Source organism: Tursiops truncatus, chromosome 3 (genome assembly GCF_011762595.2).
Source record: "Tursiops truncatus isolate mTurTru1 chromosome 3, mTurTru1.mat.Y, whole genome shotgun sequence".
Lineage (NCBI taxonomy): Eukaryota > Metazoa > Chordata > Mammalia > Artiodactyla > Delphinidae > Tursiops > Tursiops truncatus.
In genome coordinates this window covers 160760522-160780539 of record NC_047036.1, presented here as the reverse complement: position 1 = coordinate 160780539, position 20018 = coordinate 160760522, and the positions used below count along the sequence as shown (strand labels likewise).

The 20018-nt window shown below is 50.1% G+C and overlaps 2 protein-coding genes across 2 annotated transcripts in view; both read left to right on the top strand.

Moving 5' to 3' along the window:
* Window positions 1–556: 556 nt before the first annotated feature.
* LPAR2 (lysophosphatidic acid receptor 2) lies at window positions 557–5967 on the top strand. Its single transcript, XM_033854063.2, has 3 exons — window positions 557–689; window positions 1507–2248; window positions 2945–5967. Exons 2-3 carry the CDS (start codon window positions 1507–1509, stop codon window positions 3256–3258), a joined length of 1056 nt encoding a protein of 351 aa, XP_033709954.1. The 5' UTR covers window positions 557–689; the 3' UTR covers window positions 3259–5967.
* An 80-nt stretch (window positions 5968–6047) lies between these two features.
* PBX4 (PBX homeobox 4) overlaps window positions 6048–20018 on the top strand; it is a 43469-nt gene continuing 29498 nt past the window's right edge. The window contains exons 1-2 of the mRNA XM_033854065.2: window positions 6048–6866; window positions 18831–18904. Of these exons, the coding sequence (XP_033709956.1) occupies window positions 6736–6866; window positions 18831–18904 (205 nt within the window). The 5' untranslated portion in view covers window positions 6048–6735. The remainder of the gene's footprint in view (window positions 6867–18830; window positions 18905–20018) is intronic.

Sequence of the window (20018 nt, the reverse complement as noted above, 5' to 3'; positions counted from 1 at the left end):
CCACAGGCGTGGGCCGGGCAGGGAACAGCGCTGCCGGGGGCTGGATTTCGAGAAACCTGAGTGCGGCCAGAGTCAGCTGAGGCCAGAGGTCTGCGGGTCAAGGAAGGCTGCGTCGCGCGGTAGCTCTAAGCCGGCGAAGCCAAGGAGGGGCTGGGGTCGTGGCGGTGGGAGCCGGGTCGGATCAGGGCGTGGCTTAGAACTCGGCGACGGATTGGACACGAGGGAGCGGGCGGGGTGGGGCCGGGGCAGGGGCGCAGACCCTGAGACCACCCGGAGGTGGGCCCGGGCGGCGCTAGGTCACGGCGGGAAATCTCGGGCAGTGAGTGACTCAGCCCCGCGAAGGCCCAAAACTGCGGGCGCGTGAGGTGTGCGCGGACTTGGGGTGCGGGTCCCGCGCCGGAAGTGGAGAGGGGCGACCGAGGAGACGCGAGGCGGAGAGGAAAGAGGGGAGCTGCGGTTCCGGGCGACCCTGTCCCCGCCGCGGCAGCGGAAGAGAGGCTCCTCCAGGTGGTGGGGACCGGGCGGGGCGGGGCGCTGCGGCGGGGGCGGGGCGGCGGGACCCCGCCTCCAGTCCTCTCTTGGCCGCTCCCGCCAGGCGCACCCAGACGCTCTTCTGCTCCAGCCCTCGTCGCCCGGTCATGGGTCTCGGGCGCGAGGCCACCCTGTCTGCGGCGTGACGGGCGGCTCAGGTGAGACCCGCGAGGACGGGGGAGGGTGGGCGCGGGGCCTGGGGAGGGCGCGGCACGTGCTGCGGGGCCCGGGCGCCGCCCCCTCCTCTCCTACCTCCTCCTCTTCCTCCCCTAGCCTGGGGGCCCCCAGAGGCCCGGCCTGCTGCCACCTTCCTGACCGCCCCTTTTGTCCCACTCGGAACGGCCCGATCCCCCGCCTGCTTAGGGAGCGCTCGCGCCCAGAGCCCGCCGCCCAACTTGTGGGGCTGCCTCACTGCCCCCAATCTGATTGCCCGAGTCACTTCCATGTCCCAGCACCCACCTCCTGCAAGGTCCTAGCAGTGGCCCCACCCTGCGCACACACGCCCCCTGGGCTCCGCTCCCTGCACTGACCCCAACACCAAACTGACTCTCCCTTGCCTGCTTTCACAGCCCACACCCCTTTGTCTTGCCCTAACCCCCCCCCCCCCCCCCCGCCAAACACACACACACACACACACACACACACACACAGATTGGTCACAGGTTGGCGCCGCGTGGGCAAATGAGTTTTGTTTTGATTCTTTAGGTTAAAAGCAAAACCACCCAGTCGTTTGATTTGGGAGATACCCTTCTAAGAGTCTTATTAGTAATTAAGCAACAACTGCCCCACCCCACCCCCGAACTCACAGACTTGCTTTTCCAGGCCACCCTGGCCCCTACCACTACCACTTTGCCCTCATGCATCTGAGTTTGAGACCCTTGCCCTTCCTGTCCTAATCCTCCCTCTGGCTGCTGCTCCCTTCTCTGTCCCTCCAACAAGGACCTTCTGTACTGACCTTTCCCTCTGTGCCCCCAGATGGTCACCATGGGCCAGTGCTACTACAATGAGACCATCGGCTTCTTCTACAACAACAGCGGCAAGGAGCTCAGCTCCCACTGGCGGCCCAAAGATGTGGTTGTGGTGGCACTGGGGCTGACTGTCAGCGTGCTGGTGCTGCTGACCAACCTGCTGGTCATCGCGGCCATCGCCTCCAACCGTCGCTTCCACCAGCCCATTTACTACCTGCTTGGCAACCTGGCCGCAGCTGACCTCTTTGCCGGTGTAGCCTACCTCTTCCTCATGTTCCATACAGGCCCGCGCACAGCCCGGCTCTCACTTCAGGGCTGGTTCTTGCGGCAGGGCCTGTTGGACACGAGCCTGACGGCGTCCGTGGCCACACTCCTGGCCATCGCCGTGGAGCGGCACCGCAGTGTGATGGCTGTGCAGCTGCACAGCCGCCTGCCCCGAGGCCGGGTCATCATGCTCATCGTGGGCGTGTGGGTGGCCGCGCTGGGCCTGGGGCTGCTGCCCGCCCACTCCTGGCACTGCCTCTGCGCCCTGGACCGCTGCTCGCGCATGGCCCCCCTGCTCAGCCGCTCCTACCTGGCCGTCTGGGCCCTGTCCAGCCTGCTCGTCTTCCTGCTCATGGTGGCTGTCTACACTCGCATTTTCTTCTATGTGAGGCGGCGGGTGCAGCGCATGGCAGAGCATGTCAGCTGCCACCCCCACTACCGTGAAACCACGCTCAGCCTGGTCAAGACTGTTGTCATCATCCTGGGTGAGTGGCACCCTACTTCCCAACTCCTGCGAGACTGATAGAGCATGATGGGAGGGGATGATCTGGGTGGGGAATGTTCTCCAAGGAGGTGCTGCCTGAGCAGAGGCAAGGCAAGAGTTCCAGGCAGAGGGAACAGAAGGTGACAGCCCCAAACAGGACCAGCCCAGTGTCTCCAAAGAGGGGAGAAGGCCCACGTGACTGGTCCGCAGGAAGAGAAGGTCAGCACAGCCTCAAAAGGCACAGACAGGAGTCATATTTTGTTCTGAGTTCCATGGGAAGCCCTTAAGAGTTCTTAGCCAGGAGTAATGAGGTCTGGCGGTTGAATGTAGAATGGTCTGAGCAGGGGAGGTGCACACACCACCCCCAAGAAACAAAGAGCAACTCTTCCTAATCATTCCTTTTCCGCCACCGAGTAATCGGTCGGTCCCACAGTGACCTTTCCCCCAAAGAACAAATCTCTATGTAGAAATGTCCAGGGTCCTGTCCACCGTATACCAGTTAGGAAGGGCTTTCCTCTGGCAGACAATCAGAGAAAGGTTTCCCCTCTTAGCAGTTCTGCCCCATCATGCTGCAAAGGCAGCAAGACAGGCAGCTCTTCCCTACAAACTGCACAGCTGTCGCCCAAGCTCTGGAGACTCCTCCAGTTCTGAGCCATTGCAACAGCTGGCCCTGCTCACATCAGGCTCCATCCCGCAGGGGCGTTTGTGGTCTGCTGGACACCGGGCCAGGTGGTGCTGCTTCTGGATGGTCTGGGCTGCAAGTCCTGCAACGTCCTGGCTGTGGAGAAATATTTCCTACTCTTAGCCGAGGCCAACTCGCTGGTCAACGCCGTGGTGTACTCATGCCGAGATGCTGAGATGCGCCGCACCTTCCGCCACCTCCTCTGCTGTCTGTGCCTTCGCCGGTCCACCCACAAGTCTGTTCGCTACACATCCTCCACCCAGACAGGCCCTAGCACTCGCATCATGCTTCCTGAGAATGGCCATTCCCTGATGGACTCCACCCTTTAGCTAACCTTGGACTTCAGCAGGGTACAGCAAATGCCAGAGCTCTGCCCCTGGCCACTTGTGGGTGCGCCCGGCTCTACCCAATCTGCGGGCCAGACTTAAAGGCAGACCCTCAGTCTGGCTTGGCATGAAACCACTGCCAGCCCTACCCAGGCAGACAACTGTGCCCATCTCAGGGCCTGTAGGTTGGGGTCATCTAAGCATCTGGGAGAGAGTTGAACGGGGTGCAGGAATCTGGCCCTTCAGTCATCTCAGGTTGCAGGGCTTTTTAACGGACACTTTTCTGTTTTTACTGCACATGCCTGGCAAGCCCTGTGGACTGCTTCCTCGTCCACGGTGGCATGGGTAATAAAGGTGGGAGAGATGAGGGCCCCCTCAGGCCACGCTGCCCAGTGCAACAGGGTAACAAGGATGGACCATGGGCGCCCCATCTGCCTGAGGCTGATTGTTTAGGCCACAGACTGAGGAGTGCTGAGCGTGAGCTGGGAAAGGTTTATGGCCTCTGGCAGCCTCCAGTGGTCTTGCCTATCCCCGCAAGAGTTAAGGGGGTCTACAAGGAGGGGGTCTATAAAGAGTAAACCTTTCCGCTCCGAGGTCTCCAAAGCCTTTTCTGTTGTCAGCTTATCTGTCTGTCCCTATGTCCCAGAATTGTCCACCTCAGCTCAGGCTGAGCTGGGATCCTTCAACGTGGCATCTCCTGGGCCCTGTTCCCATTCCCCTTTGGTCTCTGCATGGCTGTTGCTCCGTCTCTCTTCTTGTTCCCTTTTGCCTCTGTCTCCTCCACCTCTTTCCCTGCCTTCATCTTGCCACCTGCCTCTCTGTCTCCGTTCTCTGGAGCCCAGAGTAGTCTGTGGCCTGTGTGAGGCTTCTCTCACCTGCCTGCCCCCTTGTCTGAGTCCAGATTGTTAATAGTCAGGTGTGTCCATCCCACTGTCCACTCCATCACCTACGTGCACACCTGTGGGCTTGGGGTAGTGGGGTCCATGGACCAGAATGCAGGATTTTAGAGTTGCCATTTCTCAAGCTTCTCTGATGTGCCTGGCACACTGATAAGCGTTTTAGGTGCATTATTTAATCACCACCTGCATCTTGTGGCATAGGTATTATATATATTTTCATGTGAGGACAGTGGCTCAGAGAGATCGAAATTTGGCCCGTGGTTACATAGTTTCAAAAGGGCACAGAGATACATCGAGGGACTAGAGAGGCCCCTGAGGAAAGGACTTCGGATTTCCACAAAGTCCGGAGTTGGTCACAAGCTCAGCCTGGCTTTCCCCACTTCACCCTGTGGTCTCAGATGTGCCAGACCCATGATGAGTCCCCTCTCAGATACACAGAGGCACTGTGCTAGACACAGCGTAAACCAGGCTCTGGATTCTCTCTGCTTACACACCTAGCCAGATTTTGAACCCAGGCCTCCCATCAGAGGCTGAATTCTTAAACTACTAAAGCATGCATTGCCAAAGAACCAAAAATGTGTAGATCCTTCTACATTAACTGGGGCTGAGTTTCCCTTTGGGAAAATTCTCCCTGCCCTACAACAGGTCTGTGAGGAGGCAAGAACAAACTGGGGTGCCAGGTACTTCTCCAGGGTCCAAGGTAGGCAGTGTGGCTCCTTGAGCCTGGGGCCTGAATCTCAGAAGTGATGACCTAGGCCAGCACCCAGCCACGTGGATGGGGACATAGTCCTTGTCTCCAGGGAGCTGTAGGCCTTTTGGACAAAAGTATCACTTTGGGTGCCAAGGCAGCCAGCCGTTCCTATGGGGTGGGAACCCCTGATGGTCTCCAAAGGTAGCTCTGTTTCACCTGCTCTGAGCTGGCTGCTCTTGCATCAGCATCTTCCAGGTTCTAACCCACACTCTTCTGGTCTCCTTCGGGATCTTGTCCCATCAGTTTTTCCCTCTCTGTAGGTCTCTCCTCTCCACCAGGTGACTTAAGGTTTTTGTCTCAGATGGTCCCTGAAGCTCTCAACCCATCCCCCCACCACTGTTCTCTGAAGGATGCCAAAGTTACCCACTACTTTTCAGATTTCCTGTGTGGTGCTGCACTAGTGGTTGACCTTTTGTACAGGGTACCAGCTCTCCATAGTCCCCACATGTTCTAGTACTTCCTGTTACTGGGGCCAAGTGTCGGGTTTCCTTCATCAAGGAGCTTTCCAGGTTGTTCTTACACTAGTCTACATCATTCATTTCCATTCCCTTTGGAGTGCCCGAATCTAATCAGACCAGTTGGTGTTTGCATTTCCTCTCCAGCAGCAATGCGAAGAAGATGGGCCCTGTCCTGAAGGGTTCCCAGGAGGTTGAGGTCCCTTTATGAGCCTCGTCTGGGGTCTGTCCCCATTGCAAACAGGCTCTAGGAGGTCCCATGACTTTGGAGAAGTGATTTATGTCCGAGAATAAATCCTTTTCTCTCGCACAAGAATCCTCTGATGCCAGGAGTCCTAACAGCTAGAAACAAAGGCCTGTGAAGATTCGCTCTGATTTGGGGGTGCATCACAGGGTAGGTCCTCAGAAAGCATCCTTCACGTGCTAGCGGAATGCTGTAGGGCAAAAGAATGAATAAAGCAAGGTCACTCTTAATAAGCTGGACCTTGAAAGGTGAATAGAAGTGATTTCTGCAACTGAGAAAATCACTCAGTTTTGACCTTCCAACCACCATCACCACACGTACCTGTACCCCCTATGGAATATTAGAGGTGGGGGGAGGGGGAACTGGGAGGCCGGGAGCCCAAGTGACCCACCTGCTGGCACTGAGGCTGAGGGGAGCAGGGGTCTGGGGCTCCGGGCTTCTGGAGATGAATGGGGGTAGGGGTGTTGATGGGGTTCTGAGAGGCTAGGGAGGGTCTGAGAAGCAAGGGGTGGCTTGGAGGAAGAGTGCAGTGCTCTGAGAAGTTAAGACTCTGAGATGTGTAGGTCCCTGAGGAGTGGGATGCTCTGAGACATGGGAGCCTATGAGGAAGAGTGGGGGCTGGGGGGGGATTGGCTCTAAGAAGTGAGGTCCCTGAGGAGTGGGGACTCTTGAGGAGGTGTGCGGGCTCTGAGAAGGGAGCGCTCTAAGGACGTGTGCGGTGTAAAGTGTCTCAGAGTAGGAATGGTTGAGGGAGGTGGAGATGTGGGAGATGGGGTTTCTGAAGCAGAGCAAAGCCGGCCTTGCCCTCTCCGGCTGGAGGAGGGTAGGGGTAGAAAGCGCCGTTGCCTCAGCAACCCCCAACAGAGTCCTAGGCAGATAGGAGGGGCTTTTAGGGGCCTGCCTGTGGGCGAGGCACGGCGGCCCGCGCGGCGGCGGTTGGCTGACGGAGATAGTAGGGCGTGTCCCTGGGCGGGGCGCGCCTGGCTGGCGGCGGTTGGCTGTAGGCGGAGGGGGCGGGGCCCGAGGGCGCGCGTGGTGCGCGCATAGACGGCGGCGGTTGGCTACGACGTCCGCGCGAGCTCTCCAGGCTCGGCTGCTCCTTGGTTGAGCGCCCGCCAGGCCTCGCCGCGCATGGAAACCCCGTGCTGCCGCCCCGCTGACCCGCGCCGCTCACCGCCCCGGCCCCCACCGGGCTCCGACACGGACGACGTCCTGCAGATCATGGCCATCACCGACCAGAGCCTGGACGAGGCGCAAGCCAGGTGCTGGCGCGGACTCGGCGGGGGCCACCCAAAGTCGCTTCAGTGAAGGGGGCGGGCCGAGGGGCCAGGGCCGGGGCGGCTGGGGGCGTGAGGGGTGAGGAGGGTGCAGGGTGAGAGATGGGGTGGTGAGTCTGGGCGGAGAGGGAGAGGGCAGATCGGGGGCGGAGGGTTTGAGGAGGACTGAAGGGGGGTTCTGAGGCCGAAGGGAATGGAACGGATTGAAAGGGGGCTTATGGCGCTAAGCTGTGGGTGCTGGGTTTTAGGAGCTCATCTTGGGGTGAGAGGGATGGGTTTAAGGGGAGTTTGTGGATGGAGAGGTTTATGGTGAAAGGTGGTTTCAGGGTTTATGGATGTAAGGGGGAAGAGGAGTGTTGGGGGGCTGTAAGGGCTGAGAGATGGGTGCACACGGGATTTGTGAAGGATGGACAACTAAATGGATCAGTGGTATGCATGAGGATGGGAAGTTCTGGGGGCAGGTAATGGAGAATGAGTTGTGGGAAATGGGACTCGGGAATGAAGAGATGGTGTGATTTGATTCGGGAAGCATCCAGAAAAAAGGTTAGTGGGGGAGCTGGAGGGGGACAGAGGACTCCCTTTTTTATTAATTTGGCGAATGTTTATTAGACACTATGTGCGGGGCACGGAGCTGGGTGCTGATGTCACTGATCTCAAGCTCATGGTTTGAGGGAGAGAAAGTAAGTAGCAAAACTAAGTATAAGTTGCGCTAAAAGCTGTAAGTAAAGAGATGGCAAGCTGTGGGAAGCCAGGAGAGGGCACAGCACCCTTAGAGGCCCGAAGGTGGGAAAGGGCAGGAAGAATGCAGAGCCAGGGACTGAAAGTCCCCAGTACAGCAGAGAGAGTCTGGAACCAGGATCACATGGGGCCAAGTTTCAGGAAAGGGTTTGGCTTTTATTTCAGTTGCAGTGGGAAAATCACAGTGGTTTTAAGACCACCTGTCCCACTTAACCTCCACCCACCACTTGTCAGTGAGCCAGGATTGGTAAAATGTGCTTCACAAGTCAGCCCATTGTGTTTGGGGCCTGCCTGAATTGTTAGAAGGTAGCAAAGCACAGAATGACATCCTTTTGGAGGATGAGGTCTTGTTGAATGGGACTTGTTTGGGGGTAAGGGACGGTCCCTGTGGATGGGACCAGGGTGTAGTGGTGTGGACGGTGCAGTGCCTAGAACCTTCTAGTGAGGAGGGGTTACAAAGCCAGGTGAACAGCATCCCCAGGAAAGGAGGAGGCAAGCAAAAGGTGGATATGGCAGGCATTTATTCCTCAGACTTTCTTGCCTTTGCTTCTTGTGGAATGTCGACTCTTTCCACAGTTTCATGGCCTCTATCTGGAAAGTTAAGAGTGTCACACACACATAACCCCACCGCACACCACTGGAGCATTGTGCTAGGTGCTCCAGAAACCAAGATGGCTAAGCTGTTCTCTGCCCTTTCAGAGCTCTTTCAGAAGGAAGATGTGTGGGAGACTTAACTCATAAACAGTCATCATAATAGGAGTGTGCTGAGTAGAGGTAATTCCTGGCACAAAAGAGCTGGGCCGGGAGAGGGTGACCTTCTGTGATGCCTTCTCCGCTAAGCCAGTGTGAGAGCAAGGGCATTGTTGTACTTTTCCTTTGTATTCCCAGGGCTGTGCACAATGCCTGGCACCTAGCGTTCAGTAAAGTTTTGTGGCACTTAGATTCTGGAAGGGTTGGTAGGAGCTAGGGAAGGGGGAAAACGGGCTCTTCACACCCAGGAACCACAGAAGCAGTGCTTTGGGTGCATGTGGAGCTACCTGTGTTCCTTCTGTTCTAGGCCAGGAGCTGCTTAAGGAGCGAACTCTGCTCAGATGTGGCCTTCCTCAGGCGTGTGTCACCCTGCACTGCCCCAAGGCTGCTACTTTTTTCTTGTAACAATCTCTTGAGATTCTAGACTCCCCTAGGTAGGCTTAGAATGGAATGCAGTCAGTCACCTCTTCTTGCTGTTCTCAAAGAGAGTCGTTTTTCTTTTAAGGCTAAGAAACTGAACAGGGGGTCATTACACTTGCCTTACAACGTAGCTGTTAGGTAGCTGATTCCTGGTTTCTTCCTGAGGTAGAAAGATCCCCGGAGCTTTTATTTTGAGACTTTGGAAGCTTCACATCTGCCCCACTCCTTGCATAGCCTTTAGATAAATTCAAGGCCCTAAAAGTCACCCAAGTCCAGACACCAGTCTTCAGTCCTCAAGTGGGCGGGCCACTTACTCCACTCTGGAGAAAACACAGCTTGGGTGGGTCTTTTCCTCATAGTAAACCTTGCTGCCTGGTAGATTATCAGCTTGGGCAGGGAAGCAGATTGTGTCTTTCCTGATCAGCCAACTGGGTGAGGCCTTTGGCTTCCCTGGCCTTTGGCTTCACCTCAAGTAGTGAGGTCTTTCTGACCCTGCCCTCTCTGAAACAAGAGAGGACGGTTTCATCTCTGTGCGCTGCCAACCTCTTAAGAGCCCCTGGAGTCAATTTAGCTCAGCTGGCTAGCAAGAAAAGAATTTTTCATCTCAGATTTGAGGCCTTCTCAACCTGCTTTGTCACCGTGTGCTTAAAGAAGGGAAGCACACCTACTCTCCTTAAACCTGGATTCCTTCTTACACCTTTCTACGTTATTAGGAAGGCAGCTCCACATACTTGGGTGTAATTCATTTTGTTATTATAGCTGAATAGTCTTCAAATAGTGAACTGTGTATTGTTCTTCCTTCTGGCTACACAGATAGTAGAGGGACACTGGGGAGTTTGGAATGCACTGTCTTGGTTGAAATTCAGCCCACATCAGCTGGAAATTTCCTGTGTGATAGGTAACTAGTCTTCTTGAATGATCTTCTGAACTTCTTTGGTGACACCCTGAGCTTTTCCTAGAGAGGGACAGTTTTTGTGTTTTCTGAGTTGGATCTTTCACTGATCACGTTCTCATTCATTTCTTACATGGGACCGGGAAGGCAGGAAATTTTCTCTTGTTTGCCGAGGATTTTCTGAGTATGTCACTCTATCATGTGTAGCCTTAGTTTTTATAATAATAAATTTTACAACATGTTGAAGTTTATGTAGATTTGTTTCTTTGCTTCTTTTGAATACCTTTATGAAGGGTTTATAAGGTTATCAGGCTAGGGTTGAGGGCTCCTCTGTCAGGACTCAGATTCCAAAGTTCTTCCCCCTCCCAGAGTTGTTAACCAGTGTTTGAATCATCGACCCCTTTGAAAATCTGGTGCAATCTCTGGGTCCCCTCCTAACCATGCCCCCTGACAGTGTGCTTGTGTACCACACCTTTGAGAATCCTCAGGCCTCAGGTGTCCTGGGGCCTGGAAGCTGCCCTTCGTCAGTGGTGGACTCACTTTTTTGTCTAGTAGTGAGATTCCTAACAAGTCAGTGTGAAAACTCTAGAGCTGGGAAGGCTGAGGGGTGAGTTTTGGAAACCTGATTTTAAAAGGAAGCAGAATGGTCAACAGTGTCGTCCTGGAGATCTGGGCTCCAGACCTGATGATCTGGAAGAGGCAGCTGAAGAGGACTGGCCCTTCAAGTCATTCTGCATGTTGGAACGACAGGTGGGTTGTGCTGCCAGATTGGCAGATTTAGCTGTTGTGGTCAGTTCTTGACCTTTTGCTTGCAAGGGCATGAAAATGCTCTAGAGAGCTACACTGTCCAAGGAGGTAGCCACTTGCCATATGTCTCTGTAAATTAAAATGAATCAAAATAAACATTCAGGGGACTTCCCTGGTGGTGCAGTGGTTAAGAATCTGCCTGCCAATGCAGAGGACACGGGTTTGATCCCTGGTCCAGGAAGATCCCACATGCTGCAGAGCAACTAAGACTATAGCCACAACTACTGAGCCTGCGCTCTAGAGCCTGCGAGCCACAATTACTGAAGCCCACATGCCCTAGATCCTGCACACCGCAATAACTGAGCCCATGCACCGCTACTGAAGCCCGTGCTCTCTAGGGCCACTTGCCTCAACTACTGAGCCCACGTGCTGCAACTACTGAAGCCCGCACGCCTAGAGCCCGTGCTCCGCAGCTAAAGAAGTCACAGCGGGCTTCCCTGGTGACGCAGTGGTTGGGAGTCCGCCTGCCGATGCGGGGGATGCGGGTTCGTGCCCCAGTCCGGGAGGATCCCGCATGCCGCGGAGTGGCTGGGCCCGTCAGCCATGGCCGCTGAGCCTGCGTGTCCGGAGCTTATGCTCCACAATGGGATAGGCCACAACAGTGAGAGGCCCGCGTACTGCCAAAAAAAAAAAAAAAGAAGTCACAGCAGTGAGAAGCCCGCTCGCTCACCAAAACGAAGAGCAGCCCCTGTTCACCACAAATAGAAAAAGCCCGCGTGCAGCAATAAAGACCCAATGCAACCACAAATAAATTAATTAATTAAATTAAACATTCAGGGACTTCCCTGGTGGTCCAGTGGGTAAGACTCTGCACTCCCAATGCAGGGGGCCCGGGTTCAATCCCTGGTCGGGGAACTAGATCCTGCATGCATGGCGCAACTAAGAAGTCCACTTTCCACAACTAAAGATCCTGCATGCCGCAACGAAGATCCTGCATGCCGCAGCTAAGACGGGTCAAACTAAGACACAGCCTAAATAAATAAATGTTTTTTAAAAATAAAATTAAACATTTCGTTCCTCAGTCACACTAGCTACCTCTCAAGTGCTCAGTAGCCATGTGACTACCATCTTAATGCAGGTAGAGAACATTTCCATCATTGCAGAAAATTCTGGACAGCAGTGTTCTAGAGCAATGCTTCTCTTAGCTGGACCTGCAGCAGATCTCTGCAGAAATCTTATTGCACAGGTTCTGATGTAGCAGGTCTCAGTGGGGCCCAAGAGTCCACATTTCTAACCACCTCCCAAGGGTGCCAATGCCGCTGATCTCAGACCACACTTGGAGAGGTCAGACTCTCAAGAGTGGAGATGATAGCGTGTCATTTATTTCAATTTTCATGAATCATTTTACCTAGTAGATGGTTAATCTGACAAATGGAAATTATTTTTGAGCCTAAGTTGTGTTTGTGGGCATAAGGGATTTTAAATTAATCACAAGGGTCACATATTAGCATTGTTTTGTCTATTTAATATAGAAAGAAAATTAGAAATGAACAAATAAAAATCAGAAAACAGTTGATTTTTTTTTTCTCTAGATGAAACATTTGATCTGGGGCCATGGGACCTTGTTATTTCAGGATCTGTTTACATTTTCAGTCTAAGGAAATCAAGTTTTAGAAGTCCCAGGGTTGTTTCTATATTTCCTTTACATGGTCTGTAAAACCATAGCTCAACTTTGCGTTAGTTTGTAGAACTTGAGTGTAATAGAAAATGATCATTGGGGAATGGTAATAAGGTCTTTAGGGCAAAAAAACTTCACATATAACGAATAAAAATATGATGGAGAATGGTCACTATTATACATGTGTTAAGAGTAAGCTATATGGCATATGCGGTGGTGAACCTGAAACTAAAAAGAGTATATTTAGAGGTTGGCCTTTGGGCAACATAACAGATATTGTAATTAGGGCCTCCATAGCTTTCCTTAGGAAGAAAAGATTTCTCTGAACTTTTTTTAAATTTGATTTTTACATATATGACTTGTTAGGTATTTTCTACTGGTCAAAATTTGCATGACTTTCTTCATTCCTCCAGTATTTCTGCAGACTTTACCTGGAATATGGATTAAATTCCGAATATTAAAAGGAGATGATGACATAAGTTTGACTATCCTTAAAACTTACTCAAATGGCAAGGTATGTACTGTCAAGTGAATGGTGTGCCCCTCGTCTTGGTACCTCTGGGATACTAAATATGGAAACACAGACCTCTAGAAGTATGTACATTAATGCATGTCAGAAAGCATTGAGCTTTCAGCATGCCCATCAAAGAATGCAAGGGGTCAGAAGAGGAATTTATGGTTTGGAATTTCCTAAAGCCAGATAGCATTAGCATGAGAGGATCTATTAGTCCAAAGCCGGGAAGTAAAATTTCAGAGCTGAAATTTTCTTTTTCATCGCCCTTAAGGAGGTTCTGTAGATACCAGTCAACTTGGTGCCTGGCAGTCTGTGTTCTTAGACTGCTTGCAGGTTTTAGCTCTGCTCCTGGGTTAACATGCTTAGCTTGGCTTTGTCTAGTGCCAAAGGAAACTCTTGCTGTCCTTGGTGTGCTTTTCCTAAGGGTTGGATTTTGTTGGATTTTATTTTATTTTACTTTTTGCTGCATTGGGTCTTCATTACTGCATGCGGGCTTTCTCTAGTTGCATTGAGCGGGGACTACTCTTCATTGCGGTGCGCAGTCTTCTCATTGCAGTGGCTTCTCTTGCAGAGCACAGGCTTTAGGCACATGGGCTTCAGTAGTTGTGGCACGCGGGCTCAGCAGTTGTGGCTCACAGGCTTAGTTGCTCCGCAGCATGTGGGATCTTCCCAGACCAGGGATTGAACCCATCACCCCTGCATTGGCAGGCAGATTCTTAACCACTGCGCCACCAGGGAAGTCCCGATTTTGTTGGTTTTAAAACAATTTCCTGAAGCTATCTAGGATCACAGCAAAATCCATTTTTTTTGCTATACACGGGACTCTCACTCTTGTGGCCTCTCCCATTGTGGAGCGCAGACTCCGGACGCTCAGGCTCAGCGGCCGTGGCTCATGGGCCCAGCCGCTCTGCAGCATGTGGGATCTTCCCGGACCGGGGCACGAACCCGTGTCCCCTACATCGGCAGGTGGACTCTCAATCACTGTGCCACCAGGGAAGCCCAAAATCCCTTTTGATTGTCTCTCTTGTCATGATGCACTATTAAACCCCTTAATATTTTCCCTTCATTCCTAGAGTGGATGAGTGCCCCGTGTGGGCTCGGCCCTAGAACCGAGACCAAAAAGAGGGGCCCCCAGCCGAGCCCTGTGTGCTTCTGGCTTCTGCTCCCTTCTTTGGCTGTGGAACCTAGCAGTTCTCACCCTAGTTTTTGATTCTCCACTTGCCCCACTTAAGTCTAGAGACGTCAGAGCTCTGCTTTCAAACTCTTCATTTCTACTCTGCTAGTGCCACATCTCTAGCCTCTACCTTTCCTTCAGTTCAGTTCAACAAATCTTTGCTCAGTTAGTGTGCCAAGTATGGTGCTGGCCTGGAATTTCTGAAATGAGTAAGTTGAGGCCTTCATCATGTCCGGGCCAGGCGTGATAAATGCTTTAAACGGAAGAAAGGAGGGAGTAAGAAATCCAGGCTAGGACAGGCCAACCCATTAGAGTCTTGGACTAGACAGAGGAGTAGGACTTCCCCAAGTCCGGAGGAGGGAGAAGGTCAGCAGGACTCTGGTGAAGAGCCTCGAATGCCTTGCTAAGTGGTTTGTGTTTTTGGAGCAGGCAGTGAGAAGCCATTTCACCTTTTGCTCAGGAGAGAGATTTTCATCTCTCTGTGGTTTTGAGTAAGAAATTTAACAATAGTGTTGATTGTGACCAATCCATGGGCAGATTAGGAAATAAGGACATCATAATGAGATTTTCACAGACTTAAATTTATTCCATTTAAAGGTTGCATTTCATTCAAGTCCTGCAGAGTTTTTCTTGTGTTGTATTAAATAACTATCCTCGTTTCCTGTTGCAAAAACTGCCTCCTGATCCAAGGCTTCATTTTGCTAAAATAACTGTAATAATTTCTATGGTTGAATTTGGGTATCAGTACGTATTCTCAACCCCCATTTACTTAGCTGTTTTTGTTTCATTGTTTGTAGGTTTGCTTTTAGAATGACTCTACAGATGACTGATGGTACCCACAACAGTTTGATTCTTCCCAGTTTTACTTTTACAAAGAAGCTTATTTTAAAATGCCAGGGCATCTGACTCCTGGGCTGCATTCCTTTCTGGAGCTTGGCATCCTCTGTGAATTTCTAGGTTTTCCATCAAGATTTGATTTCCTCAGGGTAGGAAACATGTCTTCTAATTTTTGTTCTTTACCTAGGTCTGTCTCCAGGAGGTGACTGGATTTGTCAGCTAAAACAATCCTTCTAGAAATGAGAATAATTAAGGGGATTTGATTTCATCTTTTGTTGAGGTATTAGAATCATTGCCGCTCTCAGGGAAGCTTTTTCAAGAAGTATCTTATTCTAAAGGATAAGATCTCTGAATATATCTCTAAATCAAATTCCTCAGTAATTTAAAATGATACCTTGCTCAGGAAATAAGTCAGATAGAAAAAGACAAATAGTGTATGTTTTCACTGATACGTGAAATCTAAAAAATGAAACAAGCAAACAAACAAAAGAAATCTCTCACAGATACAGAGAACAAACTAGTGGTTGCCAGAGGGGAGAGGGCTGGGGGAGAGGCTAAATAGGTGAAGGGGCTTAAAAGGTACAAACTACTAGGTATAAAATAAGTAAGTTACAAGGATGTAATGTACAGCACAGGGAATATAGTCAATATTTTATAATAACTTTGTTTGGAGTATAAGCTATACAAATATTGAATTACTATGGTGTACACCTGAAACTAATGTAACGTAAGTCAACTATACTTCAGTAAAAAATAAGTAAATAAATAAATACCTCCAAAATAAATAAATGTAATAAAATAATACCTTGTTCAGGAAAGCAGATTTTTCCATAATTTGGAAAAGTAAATGACAGCTAATATTAGAAGCTGCAGTACACAGTTAGTAGAAGCCAGGATGTGACTTATGTTCTATTCATTCCCACATTCCTTTCTCCTTATACAGTGACCGGTATATACTAGTGCCTCAATAAATGTTTGTCCTATAAATATTGAATAAGTGGGGTTGGAGGATGATAAAGCTGTATGCTTTCATTTTCTGGCATGATTCTATGTGACTCTCAATAGTTTTGTTACAGATTGGTTTTGTTTAGCATTGGTTTTAAAAGGATATTCGCAGATTTGTTTTTTAATTTAGATTATCCTCGGAAGTTTCTTTTATTTATTTAAAAGATTTATGATTTCTCATTCATTGGAATTTTGCTTCTTCATAAACATTAACATTTTGTTTTGTTTTAATGTAGATACTTGGTTGCATAGAACATGTCAGGTACTTGCTAAAGGTGCGAGCACAGACCTTCTTTTTCTCCCCACAGTCCCCATTCACTGCCTTACAATCTGTTCAGTTATCTCAGCTATCTGTCACTATGTAACAAATTACCACAAACCTAACAGCTTAAAACAGTTAAAACTGATCTCAGTTTCCACAGGCAGGAATCTGGGCACAGCTGAGCTGGGTCCTCTGCTCAGGGTCTCACAAGGCTTCGGTCAAGGTGTTGGCTGATCTGTGTTCCTATCTGAAGCTCAGGATCATCTTCCAGTCTCGTAGGGTTGTTGGCAGAACCCTTGCTTGCAGTTGCAGGACTGAAGTTCTTGTTTTCTTGCTGGCTGTCAGCTGGGGGTCTGCTCTCAGCTTCAAGAGGCTGCCTGCAGTTCCCCATTACCGACCCTCTTACAACATGGCAGCTGGCTTCAAGGCCAGCAGGTGACATTCCCCAGTCCACTAAGGTGGAGTCATAATGTAACATAACCACAGGCGAGACTATATACCATCACTTTTGCCAGACTATATACCATCACTTTTGCCACTTTGCAAGTCACAGATTCTGCCCAATCTCAAGGAGACAGGATTATACTCAGTGGGGGTCACCTTAGGATATGTCTGTCACAGAAATTAGTTCATCCCCTTTGATGAATGAGGTAGTCTGTCGTACTTTATGTAATCACTGATGGTTTGCTGTCAGCCGCTTGATCACCTCTAGGCCAAGAACATGCTTAAAGGTTAGACATTTGTTTACTTTTCATAATAAACCACAAAAACATTCTGTGAAGTTACTTTGTATTCATTCAAAGGTGCTTTATACTGTATCGAAAGTAAGATGTTTTATAAGCAGGAAGCTGACCTGGGAATAATCATTCCTAGAATCCCCTTTAAGAAGCAGAGCAGCCGACTTCATTCTCTTTCCTTGTATTCTTTTTTAAATTTATTTCTTTATTTATTATTTATTTTTGGCTGTGTTGGGTCTTTGTTGCTTCGCATGGGCTTTCTCTAGTTGCGGTGAGTGGGTGGCTACTCTTTGTTGCAGTGCACAGGCTTCTCACTGCCGTGGCTTCTCTTGCTGAGGAGCACGGGCTCTAGGCGCGTGGGCTTCAGTAGTTGTGGCACACGAGCTCAGTAGTTGTGGCTGGCGGGTTTAGTTGCTCCGCAGCATGTGGGATCTTCCTGGACCAGGGCTCGAACCCGTGACCCCTGCATTGGCAGGTGGATTCTTAACCACTGTGCCACCAGGGAAGCGGGGTGGGGGTGTGGGGGTGTGTGGGGTGTGTGTAGGCATGTTGACTGGTGCTGAGAGTTAGATAAAAGAGGTATTGGGAGTGTGGCCTTTGGATTTGAGTTTGCATATGAAAGGCACGCTCTCAGGCAAGTTGTTTGCTATATCTGGATTTAGTTAGCCCTGGGAAGGGCAGTCTCTCCCGGCCCCAGGATGTCAAAGCATCATAAAAGATAGAAAATTTTAAACATGATTAATACACACCCTTTCTTTTAGCACTTGCTACATTTCTTTACTTTCTTTTGGGATCAAGTGTCAAAGAGTTTGTGGTTGCTACTTCCACTTCCTCTCCCATCTCCACCCACCTTCTCCCAACCTTCTCACTCTGCTGAGTCACCAGTGACCTCCATGTTGCTAAATCCAAGGTCTCTTCTCCCACTTCACCTCTCAGAAGCATTTCTCACAGATTACTCTTCTCTCTTTGAAACTGTTTTTGGTCCCTCCCCACTGGCAGTTTGGGTCCCAGTCTCTTCTGCAGGATTTTCTCATCTGCTTGACCTCTACAAGTACAGATGCCTAAGCCTGGGGCCTGGGCCGCTCTCTGTCTACATTGTCCTATAGTGATTCCCTCAAGTCTTGTGGCTTAAAGTGCCATCTCTATGCCCAGGACTCCATCTTTGTATTGTTTATCTCCAGCCTTGAGTCCATGTCCATGTGCCAGCTGCCTACCTGATACCTCCTCTTGGGTAGCTCATAGGGATCTCAGGTGAAACCTGATCAAAGTACAACCCTCCTTTCCAGACCCTCCTCCCCCAAACCTGCTGCCCTCCAGTCTGCCCTGTTGAAGTTGATGATATTTCCATCCATCCAGTTGCTCAGACCTAAAGCTAGTAGTTATCCTAGAACCTCCTCTTTCCCTAAAACCCTACACCAGTTTATCAGGAGGTCCTGTTGATTCTGTTCCCCAAACCAAAGATCTATGTACTTTTTATGTCTACTACCATAACTCTAAGCCAACAGCATTTCTGGACTATTCCAGCTGTGATAGCCTCCAGATTGGTATCCTTGGCTCCATATTTGCCTTCCAGCCCAGTCTCCAGAGAGCAGCCACAGTGATCTTTTTAAAATGCAGTTTGGGCTGAGAGGCCCGCGGGAGCGGCGGAGATGCCGCCTGATGGCATTGAAACGAATGGGAATTGTAAGCTACTATGAGAAAATCCGTACCTTTGCTGTAGCAATAGTAGGTGTTGGTGGAGTTGGCAGTGTGACTGCTGAAATGCTGACAAGATGTGGCATTGGTAAGTTGCTACTCTTTGACTATGACACGGTAGAACTGGCCAATATGAATAGACTTTTCTTCCAACCTCATCAAGCAGGGTTAAGTAAAGTTCAAGCAGCAGAACATACTTTGAGGAACATTAATCCTGATGTTCTTTTCGAAGTACACAACTACAATGTAACCACAGTAGAAAACTTGCAACGTTTCATGAATAGAATAAGCAATGGTGGATTAGAAGAAGGAAAACCTGTTGACCTAGTTCTTAGCTGTGTGGACAATTTTGAAGCTCGATCATTTGAAATGCTACGGTTCTGTCCTTTCATAAGAGGGTTTTTCAACAGACCTGGCAGACTCAGTATAGAGGATCATTACTCTCATGCACAGAATGACTCTTCTCCTTCTCACCTGCTCCTCTGTCACCTCTCTTTCAGAAAGCATGCTCTGAATTGTCATCAGATGAAGCCTGCTCTCTTCAGTGTGCCCTGTGAGATCAAGGAAAAGGCAGGTAGGCCGCTGAGAAGACACTTCTTGTGTGGCATCAGGACCACAACAACCTCGCACCTCTGGTCCTGGCTCAGCCCTAACGTGCGTCGTGGGCCATCTTGCTCGTCACATCCCTCTCTGGCAGCGATGGTTCAGTTGGTACATTTCTGCTTTGTCAGAGCCCTGCTTTCCGGTGTATCACACTCATTTATTTTGCAGTTTGTAACTAGAGAAATACTGTTGCCAGTGAGTAATAAGCAGCTGCATTCTAGGTGCAAGACCTCAGAGCCATTGTGGCATTCAGTTGTTTTACAAAAGGATCTGAGATGACAGAATTAGGAAAGTAGAATCATAATCAAAATCTAGCCTGCGCTCTAGAGCCCGTGAGCCACAACTACTGAAGCCCTCGCGCCTAGAACCCGTGCTCCACAACAAGAGAAGCCACTGCAATGAGAAGCCCGTGCACCGTAATGAAGAGTAGCCCCTACTCGCTGCAACTAGAGAAAGCCCACGCGCAGCAACAAAGACCCAACGCGGCCAAAAATTATTCAATTAATTAATTTTTTAAAAAGAAGGAAGAAAAATTAGTACAGAGAGTATACCCTTCTCCCAGCTTCTTCTAATGGCAACACCTTCAGAACCATAGTGCAGTGATTAAACCAGGAAATTGATGTTGGTACAATGCTCTGTAACTGAGCAACAGGTCCCATTTGAATTTCCCCAGGTTGTGTCCTAAATGCCCTTTTTCTGGTCCAGGATCCCACACTGCATTTAGTCAACGTGTCTCCTTAGTCACCACCAATCTATGAAGTTTCTTCCATTGTTCCTCATCATCCGTGGCTTTCATACTTTTGCTGAGACCTGCTCAGTTATTTTATAGAGTCCCTCAGTGTGGTTCGTCCGTTGTTTCTTCATAATTAGACTGAGGTTGTGCATCTGTGGCAGGAATCGCACAGAAGCAACGTTGTGTCCTCAGTGCATCGTGTCGGAGGTATGTGCTGTCAGTAAGTCCTATCACTGATAGGACCACTGACCTTGATCACTTGGTCAAGGTTAATAGCAATTTGAAGATGGTTTACAAGAGAAGCCACAAATATGGTGAAGACATCATTTAAACCAAAATCATCAGAGAAGGG

Excerpts from the sequence above, each read along its gene's own strand:
- LPAR2 (XM_033854063.2), top strand. The coding sequence starts at position 1,507 with ATGGTCACCATGGGCCAGTGCTACTACAATGAGACCATCGGCTTCTTC. Across the intron at positions 2,249-2,944 it reads GACTGTTGTCATCATCCTGG|GGGCGTTTGTGGTCTGCTGG; the intron begins GTGAGTGGCACC and ends TCCATCCCGCAG.